The 9,816-nt window shown below is 41.4% G+C and overlaps 1 protein-coding gene across 1 annotated transcript in view; it reads right to left on the bottom strand.

Annotated features, from left to right (window-relative positions):
• The window catches only part of LOC121875757 (extensin-like), a 67,029-nt gene that overhangs the window by 46,997 nt on the left and 10,216 nt on the right, over nucleotides 1-9,816 (bottom strand). Inside the window, exon 2 of the mRNA XM_042380445.1 lies at nucleotides 3,613-4,352. Coding sequence (XP_042236379.1) covers nucleotides 3,613-4,352 — 740 coding nt within the window. The remainder of the gene's footprint in view (nucleotides 1-3,612; nucleotides 4,353-9,816) is intronic.

Genomic DNA, 9,816 nt, shown 5'->3' with positions numbered 1-9,816 from the left:
TCCATCTTCACAACAGTGGGGTCCGAGAGAGGATAATGAAAAAGACTGAAATTTTCCACGAGTCAGTCGATATTTTTAAAGGTTTAGAATTTTAGAACGGCTAGTACGTATCTGAAGTGAGCAACATTGAATTTAACGGATATATATGTAGCCTAAAAACGCCAAACAAGCTCCATACCTGAGCTTTGGCGCAGGTAACATGAACAGTCGCTAACAGATGCATGTTTTAAGGTGTGTAGTGCAGGTAGGGTGTCGGCCCCCCTATAAATGTTTCGACTCCTGAAGATTGGAGTCACTCAGCTGGGAAAAAGACTGAAAACTACTCGTCAGGGAGAATTAGGAAGACCTGTAGTTTCGCTCTGAATGATGTGCTTATGGAATTGTATTTGTTGTGTAAGTTTGTGCTGGTTGTGTACATGTGCGTTGGTTGTGTACGTGTGTGCTAGTTGTGTACGTCTGTGCTGGTTATGTAGGTTACTAAACAAACTGCATCCATTCGCAATAAAGTGGATCACATTCTCTACCCAGCCAACAGACCAAAGACGCCATCTTAAAACACGGAAATATTCATAACATAATAATACAGAATAAACATGCGATGTATACCTGGTGTGTGTGTGTGTGTGTCATGTGGTACAATCAGCAGCTAAGTTAAATTCTTATTTTAACTTTGCCCCACTGAGCTCTGCAAAGTCAAAGTTAGGATTTCTCGACGTTTGTTTATGTATGTAGTTCTGCAAACCTCGTGTCATCAGCCTAACGACTCTAGTGTGATGATACTAAGCTGATAATCTGTACAATGATAGATCTTGACCTGCATGTATTTCCTCGACTTCAAGTGATTTTGTTTTTATTTTTTGCAAAACTTTAATTAGCAGGGAAGGAGGCGTCTGACGGCCGGAAGATGCAGCTAAAAGTTGATTCTCATGCAAATTGAGAAGACTTTACAAAAATAAACTTTTAAATTTCCAACGTCCTTATAAAAAGATTAAGAAAATGTTGCAAAATTTATATTTGGATGGGAAGTAGATCTCGGATCATGACCACACAATATAAATAAAAGTTAATCTTTTAAAAAATAAGGAACTTTAGCAAGACAAACTTTACAGGTATTTGTACATTTACTGACATTCTACATTTTTTTAAGTTTTGTAAGATTTTGCTAATATTATAAGAACTTTACAATGACGCAATTTTACAAGTTAGACAATCCGCAAATTCTGGTACATTAAAATATGAAGGAATCTATACCTAAACCCTCGATGTGCGTTTATGTCACCTTTCTGGGGTTGTGAAGGCCACCGTCAATGTGAACTAAATAAATTAACTCGACTCTCTGTATCGCGGCAGTGAATCTCATCACCTCATGCAAAGCTGATGAGTGACGTAAAGGAAGAGTGGCAAGAGTCTTCAGCATCTTCCGCTGAGTGACTTAACAACCCCTGAGTTTTTATTATCCACTGAAAGTTGTGAGATGCATTAGGCGAGACAAAGGCTGAGTACAGGAAAAATAATTCAGGAAACAAGAAGTGAATGCAAATGAAACCTCGAAGACTTCTGACCTTTTCTTATCTAAATCCGGCGGCGAGGGAGGATTACTTGTACTTTACATCCTATTGCTGCATTAACCACGACGCTGTAATATTCCAGCTGCTGCGTGCACGTCACCACCCCATCTTGTCAACGCATAACAATAATAATAACAGGAAGGCTGCCTGATATAAAACTTACGCGCAATAACATCAAAAACAATAACTGAACAACTGCCCTCACAGCTCCTCGTGTCCCCTGCACCTAACATCCTCTAATAACTGCACCAACAAGCATCGCCTTCAACCTCTCTACTGGAAACAATGAATCGGTTATAATATTTGAATAATACCTACCAGGGGTCCTTTGTGTGTGCGTGCGCCCCTCCCCACACTGAGTGGAGGCTGAGTGCAAGAGATACGAGAAGCGTGACACACCAGGCGCCGCTCATCTGGACATCCTTCTCCCGGAGATAATGACTGTCAAGGATGTCCGCTTAACTGTTTGTTACTCTGTAACATACACTCGGTGATAGAAATAGTCCACGTTGCACGTTACTACGGTACACGTTACTACGGTACACGTTACTACGGTACACGTCACTACGTTACGCGTCACTATGATACACGATACGAATTCCTGTATTTCCACTTAAGTGTTCGTGTGATAAAGACGAACCTTCAGAATTTTCCTGAAATTATTTTTTGCCTAGTTAAATACAGTGATGTTGACTTCATTATATTTTAAGATAATAAATCACGCTACGAATGCTTAAGTTTTAAATTTCATAAACGAATATTAATATCCAATAATTTCTTCGTATTTTTAAATCTCTAGAGAAATGTATTGTATCTGTAAACAGAGGTCTATATTCTATAGACCTTGATGGAAACAATATTACCATGGCTCCAGTCGGGGGAATACACCGAGTTTGTTTAAGCTTCACAGCAAACTTGAACGAACAAATCCGAACCGAACCAAAACTAAGAGTCTGAGGTCACTGTTTTGGTAAGGTTAGGTCCAGTTATTCAAGGTTAGGTATACTTAGGATAGTCTAGGTTTGGTTAGTTACCTTAGGTTACGTTAAATTAATGAAATTAAGTTTAATTTGAGTTTATTTAGGTTGGTCTAGGTTAGGCAGGTTAGGCTAGGCTAGTTAACTCAGGTTTGGCCTTTTCGTTTCGTCTACTGTTGGAAATAGATGCATCTACCATCACAGCGTCAGCCACCACACACTTCACCAATGTAGTGATTCTCTCTAAAACTCACCAAAGATAAAATAACTAAAATAAAAAGCAAAGAAAACTTTACGGGTAAAAAAAAATCTCAAATAATTTAATCAAGGAAGAGTCGCTACACTAAATTACCAAATATATTACCTCCAGCAATTTTAACAAACTTTAAAATTAATATAAACTTCGGCTAAAACCTTCAACCGAACAAATTAAATAAACCAGCGTATTGAAATGTTTTAGCTCTTTCTTCTGATGTTTACATAGACTGAAGCCGTCTGTCATCATCCGTTAAGTCTCTTCAAGAACTGTCCACCTGACTGAATTCAAACTTCCCTCCGATATACAGTACTGCATGTAGTTTTGTAGAGATGGATTTATTACATTTTCATCGTAGAAATTCTGATTATTCTTTTTCAACATTAATTTTTTGCTTTAATCTACGACAAAAAAAAGACGAAAAATATCCCTCAAACAGCTGGACCGTAAAATACCATTTGTTGTTCGTTTAAAAATAGATTTCCTCTCATAACAGTCCATCAGATCAATATACCAGTTTTAGTCTTATGTTCCCTGTCTTATTCCACACGCTTCAGGGCAGACAAGACCTACAGGTACAACGCTCGTTATATAAACAACACAGAAGAGACCGCAGCCTCAACAAAAGTGAATTATTTTCAGCACTCAACGTCGTAAAAATCCAAATAAGTAAATACGACTGAGGAGGAAATGGTAGAGGAAAAATTGAGAGCCAAGGAAACAGGTAATAAGAATAAGTAGATCATTATAAGAGAACGAGAGGAGAATAGGAAGGAAGACGAAGTGTGGTAAGAGTGAGGAGGAAAATAACGAGACAAGAGTGAATCCCTTGTTAAAGTTTTGAGTGACTGTGAAGAGGAGGTGATGGTGGTGCTGGAGGGAGCTAAGAGCAGGAGGACCATCTTTTGTTGCAACAGTGAGAGCACATAGTCTCCTGCTGGTGGTCTGGGTGGTCTCCTGCTGGTGGTCTGGGAGGTAAATGGTCTCCTGCTGGTGGTCTGGGAGGTAAATGGTCTGCTGCTGGTGGTCTGGGGGGTAAATGGTCTCCTTCTGGTGGTCTGGGAGGTAAATGATCTCCTGCTGGTGGTCTAGGAGGTAAATGGTCTCCTGCTGGTGGTCTGGGAGGTAAATGGTCTCCTGCTGGTGGTCTGGGAGGTAAATGGTCTCCTGCTGGTGGTCTGGGAGGTAAATGTCTCCTGCTGGTGGTCTAGGAAAATGGTCTCCTGCTGGTGGTCTAGGAGGTAAATGGTCTCCTGCTGGTGGTCTGGGAGGTAAATGGTCTCCTGCTGGTGGTCTGGGAGGTAAATGGTCTCCTGCTGGTGGTCTAGGAGGTAAATGGTCTCCTGCTGGTGGTCTGGGAGGTAAATGGTCTCCTGCTGGTGGTCTAGGAGGTAAATGGTCTCCTGCTGGTGGTCTGGGAGGTAAATGGTCTCCTGCTGGTGGTCTGGGAGGTAAATGGTCTCCTGCTGGTGGTCTGGGAGGTAATTGGTCTGCTGCTGGTGGTCTGGGAGGTAACTGGCCTCCTGCTGAGGTCCCAGGAGACGTCACTACCTTTTAAGTGGTCACATCCCGGCCTTCAACATCCTCAAGTGTGGTAGTACACAGGTATGCGTGCGTGGGTGCGTGCGTGATTGTGTATGTATACTCATGTGTGTATGTTTATGCTTATGTATGTGTATGTGAGTATGCTTTTGTATATATGTTTACATAAGTGTGTTTAATTGAGAGTATGTTTATCGTGCATGCAGTACATTTGAGTGCATTTGATAGCATGTTAATGTGAGAGCACTTTTTGAGAATATACATGTGTTGCTTTCGTGGTTATACAATTACAGTATGTGTATTGATAATTGTGTGTATACGTGAGTGTATGTTACCGTGAATGTAAAAATATGTGTTTATGTTTGTGTGTGTATATTTATATGAATTTGTGTATTCAAAGTGAGTATATTTTATGTATGTTACAGTGTGCATGCCATGTGAGTGAACGTTTTCTAAGTGTGTGCTGTGTATGAATGGAGACCCACAGACCGGGGTAGAGAGAGGCACCACAAGTCGTAAGCGGATGAAGGTATCTTATTTCTTATTGGTCAGCTTATCTGGCCTGTAATCTAAGTTCCTGACCATCAGCCTTCATCACAGCTGGCACCGGCTTGGGTAACCAGCTGGATTGGGTTGTTGACCGGAATAAAATCAATCTATCTCTCTCTTATACATATATAGGCACACACACAGCACATATATATCATCTATATAGGTAACATATACGAACCTACACGCATAGACAATCATATATTAAACACACACACACACACACACACACACACACACACACACACACACACACTTTCCCCCATCAACGTGGCTGAACAAATCCTTACACGCTTACTGATATTTTTTCAGAGCCGTACATGAGGTGAGAATGTAAGCTGTTATGATCTGGGTATCTAATCGCTTTTTTCTGAAAGGTTTGAACTGTAAACTGGAGATGGTTCGTGACCTGGGATTGTTCTGATTGCCTTCTGCTACCGGGTTACCTGTTCTGGTTACCTGAGACTACCTACTGTACCACCTGAGAGTGTTCTGTGCGCCAGGTCAGCTGTTCTGGCTATCTGGAAACACCTGCTTCACCACCCGAGTGTTTATGTCGTGTCACTGCTGATCTGGTCATCTGAGAGTGTGTCAGACCATCGCTGTTTATGTCACCTGGTAACACTTGGTGAATCATCTCACTTCCTCGTTTCCACCTGCTCAACCGTCTCTCACGGCTCTGCTCCACAAACCATTCCCAGGTCGAAGTAATCGCTAAGCGAATGTATACCAACTTTCTGCCTCAGTTGGTACTCTTACGACCATATGAGTTACTGTGTACGGGTTCAGCTGGACCAGACACTAATACTGGCTATCAACTATGTTCAGCGTAGGAAGGGGGTTGAATCAGGAACTTTGTGCTTGTTAGGACGCCTTATCATAAAAAGATGCGTTTTACTTTAAGAGGTCGAGCAGCAGTGCAGATGGGTCGAACCCATGAAATAATTTTTTCATGCCAACGTTAAAATACAGTTACTGTAACCAACTGTCAGAGTCAACAACACAGCTACAGTCACGAATACACCAAGATACAAACACAATCACAAACAATTCCCAAAATCAAATAACACTGAATGGCTTTCCTCACTCAACGCCACTCGACCGTAATCGCCTCTGACTAAACTGGTGAGATAATATTACTGCGCGTCCTACAACTACTACAGCGAGGCACCAACCAGCACCACCACCACGGCAAACTAGGAGGTCGCTCAGAGGAACAAAATATTGGAAGCGGCAAAAAACTGACTGAACTATACATGATACGACATAAGTAAACAAACAGTATATAGGAAATGATAGGTGGGGATCTACTTACATACATCGGTGATATGTTGTTTGTGTTGGTACCTCTGTTCAGATGTGGCGAGTGTGTGATTACTGAAGAGCTTCTCAAGTGTGTAATATTCATTTTCGAAATTCAATAGTGGGGTAAGAAGCGGAGGAGGGCTGAAGGAGGGGACCCAAGATTAAAAATCCGCCTGCGGTGCCTAATACCCGTGGACTGGCCCTGGCATCAATAGTTAGTGTGTGTGTGTGTGTGTGTGTGTGTGTGTGTGTGTGTGTGAGACCTACGAGCCTGGAATATGTAAGCACGTAACAAGCGACACAGTAATACGTTTACGAGGGTGGTTGGGTGTAAATTGCAGCCATTTACATTTCCTATTTAAATGACTACAAAATATCGGACAAGTGTAATTGCTTTTAGTGTGATAAGGATTGTTAGGTGAAATTGCCTGGGGGAGTGAGCTGTTTATCCCTTCACCTCCCCGCTTGTAAAACTGCTTAACGGCGCTAAATCGTTAATGGCTCCAGGTGGTTGATGGTGCTATGTGGTTTAATGGTACTGAGTGTTTAATGGCGTAGGGAGGTTAAGGGAACAAGGTGGCTGATAGAGGCTTAGGGACTACAGTGTTGAGAGGTTAACGGCGGTAAATGGTAAACTGGGAAAACCTTTTACAGATAAGAAGTAGTTAATGATAGTAACTGATTGACGTCCCTAGCAAGTTAATGGTGCTAAGAAGTAACTAGTAAAAGGAACTAAATAAACTAATTGGCTAAAATCAGTGGGTGGTTAACGACACTAAATGGTTAATAACGTGCCAAAGTTCGCTAAGTAGTTAAAGGTGTTACAACGAAGTAATGGCGTAAGGTTATCGACGCAAACTGGCTAATGACGCTAAATATTTAACCACATGAAGTAACTAACGGTATACCACTTCCCTCTACCACTTCACGACACCTGCCACCTGTCGTCCTAATGTGTCGCCCTTGGCCTCATTATAGTCAAGTGGTTCTTCATGAGTTGCATTCTGTCTCTAGCCAGCCATTTTGGGAGCCTCGTTTTTAGAAGTAATGATATTCTCTTTGTTTGTCTCTTTCTCGTTTTTCTTATTTCTTTTACAGTTTCTCTTACTTTATTTGTTCTGTCTCACATTACCGCCTCTCTCTCTCTCTCTCTCTCTCTCTCTCTCTCTCTCTCTCTCTCTCTCTCTCTCTCTGTCGGCTCATTCTGTAACTCCAAAATTCATGGTTATAACTTGAATTCACACAGCACATCGTCCTCCCTAGACCCGCTTATAACCTGCTCTTTACGACGGTCTGAACACCGCTAATACCCCAAGTGTTTCTACATGTACGTATATATCTATTCGTCCAGAGAGACAAACAAACACTTGGATAACTGATTATATAGATTATTTAGTTTTTTTATTTAATTTATATGTGGCTGAGGCAATTAAATACTTGAGTGGGAAACTAAGTCGATATTAAAGCTCGTTAATTAGATTATAAGTGGTGAAGATTAGTTAATATATAAGTACTTAAATAAATTAGAATATATATAATTAGTAAGTCATGTGAATTAATATATAATTGGGTGAGTTAATTAATATATGTGTGTGGTTAAATTAATTAATAAATAACCAAATGATTTGATATACAGTATACATGCATAGTAAAATAAATTAATTAAATTATGTAGCAAAAATAATTATTATGTAACTGGAGAGAGAGAGAGAGAGAGAGAGAGAGAGAGAGAGAGAGAGAGAGAGAGAGAGAGAGAGAGAGAGAGAGAGAGAGAGAGAGAGAGAGAGAGAGAGAGAGAGAGAGAGCCATGTATTTCTGCCAAAGTGACATTTCAACATGTAAAACGTTTAAATATCTGAAAGCTATCAAAGCCATCAGGAATGACACAGGTGAGTGAGGGGCCAAACACATAGCCTCTCCATTACAGGCGACCTTTGATACCTTGTAACATACCAACAGAATGATACAAATTCTAAATGTGTCTGTTTGTGTCTTTGTCAAAAAAGTGTATGTGTGCAGAGTTGGGTCTAGACTGTCAAAACAAAAAGCTTACAGAAAAAAATAAGAATATTGCGACTGCCTGTGTCGTCAAATGAACTGAGGAAATTACCCAACACGGTTTTTTTTCTCACGTTTTTTTCTTTCTTTGGGAGGGGGGTGGGGGGTGGGGGGTGGGGGGGGGTGATGGGTGGGAGGAGGACAAATTTAATCTTTGCTTTTTAAAATACGAGAAAACAATGAGCTAAAATGTTTTTGTAGAGTTTGACCCACACTAGACGGATGCCTAATAACATAATTATTTAATAAAGGAATGAATAAACTTAGGCGTTTTAGACCATTGTGTATGCACACCAAGTTCGCAGACATTCGACACAGAGATTCCAGAAAGGAGTGTAACTGTAGCTATTGGAAAGCGAGAACTAATGAACCACAGTACACACGGAGAGACACGCAGACAGCAACGGAAACAAACTCATAACATAAATCAAAGCAGCACAGACACTCAAAAGTCATCACACAGAGTCACAAAAAGACAAGTTAAGAAATAGACAAGGACACAGTCTAGTATACACAGACACCCCATTCACCACTGACACAGACATACATACAGACGACAATGAGGTAGAGCGAGGCTGTAGCACCCCGTAGTGAAGCCGGAATAAGAAGATCCAGCTATGATCCTCGGGGTGTCCAATCCTGTTACTAGTGGGATTAAGTTGTCGTATCCATCCGTCCGTCCCTCCCTCCGTCCGTCCGTGTCTCGTGTGAGTGGTATTGATGTGAGTGGTAGTAATGTTGTGAGTGGTATCACTGAATGCGATTAACCTGTCCAATATAACTTACGAAATGTGGATGAAGATTAGATCCCAGCTTATTCACCTTAAAATTAATCACCCTAACACTAACCCCCCCTCCCACGAGCACCACAAGGTAGCTTTATAGTATTTAATCATCAGGTGCAATAAGGTGGAGGAAGGACTAATCATGTCATCTAAGGTTATGTGAACACTATCAATACTTCTCATCCTCTCGTGATCCCAGAACATGGCGGCGTCGTCCACCAATATATTTCCTCTTTATATAATTCTGTCAAAAGTTTCCCTTAGTCGATTACTCTTTCTTCCTGGTCCTGTTTTACCACCTCCCTCTACCTCCATCTCCTCTATTCATCCACCTATCCCGTTTTTGTTGTGTTTCTTCCCCCTCTTTTTATGTCTCCTTCTCCACCCTCCATCTCCTCTGTTCATTCATCATACTGCAGCACGAGTCTGACGCCTGTTTTATTGGTTCGTGTTTTCGGCTCTTGTCAGTTTTTCTCGTCTTCAATGACTCCTGAAGCTCTCTCCTCTCCTAATACGTCCAGTTCTGTCACCACTCTTACTTTCTTTCATTCACTCTCACTTTTTATGTCGCTCTCACTCCCAGTATCTCTCACTCTTAACTCCATTTCTTTGCCAATTCTTCCTCCTCTTTCACTCTCATTATTTCAACTTCCTCCCTCACTCTTATCTCCCTCTCACAGCCTCCTCTTCCTCCTCTTCCTCCCTCATTCACCTCTCTCTCACATCCTCTTCCTCCTCCTGATCCTCCTCCTCCTCCCCCATTCATCTCCTCCTCC

Source organism: Homarus americanus, unplaced genomic scaffold, assembly GCF_018991925.1.
Source record: "Homarus americanus isolate GMGI-L3 unplaced genomic scaffold, GMGI_Hamer_2.0 scaffold21048, whole genome shotgun sequence".
Taxonomy (NCBI): Eukaryota; Metazoa; Arthropoda; class Malacostraca; order Decapoda; family Nephropidae; genus Homarus; species Homarus americanus.
The sequence above is the reverse complement of the archived record's forward strand: the minus strand, read 5'-3'. Positions and strand labels throughout refer to the sequence as shown.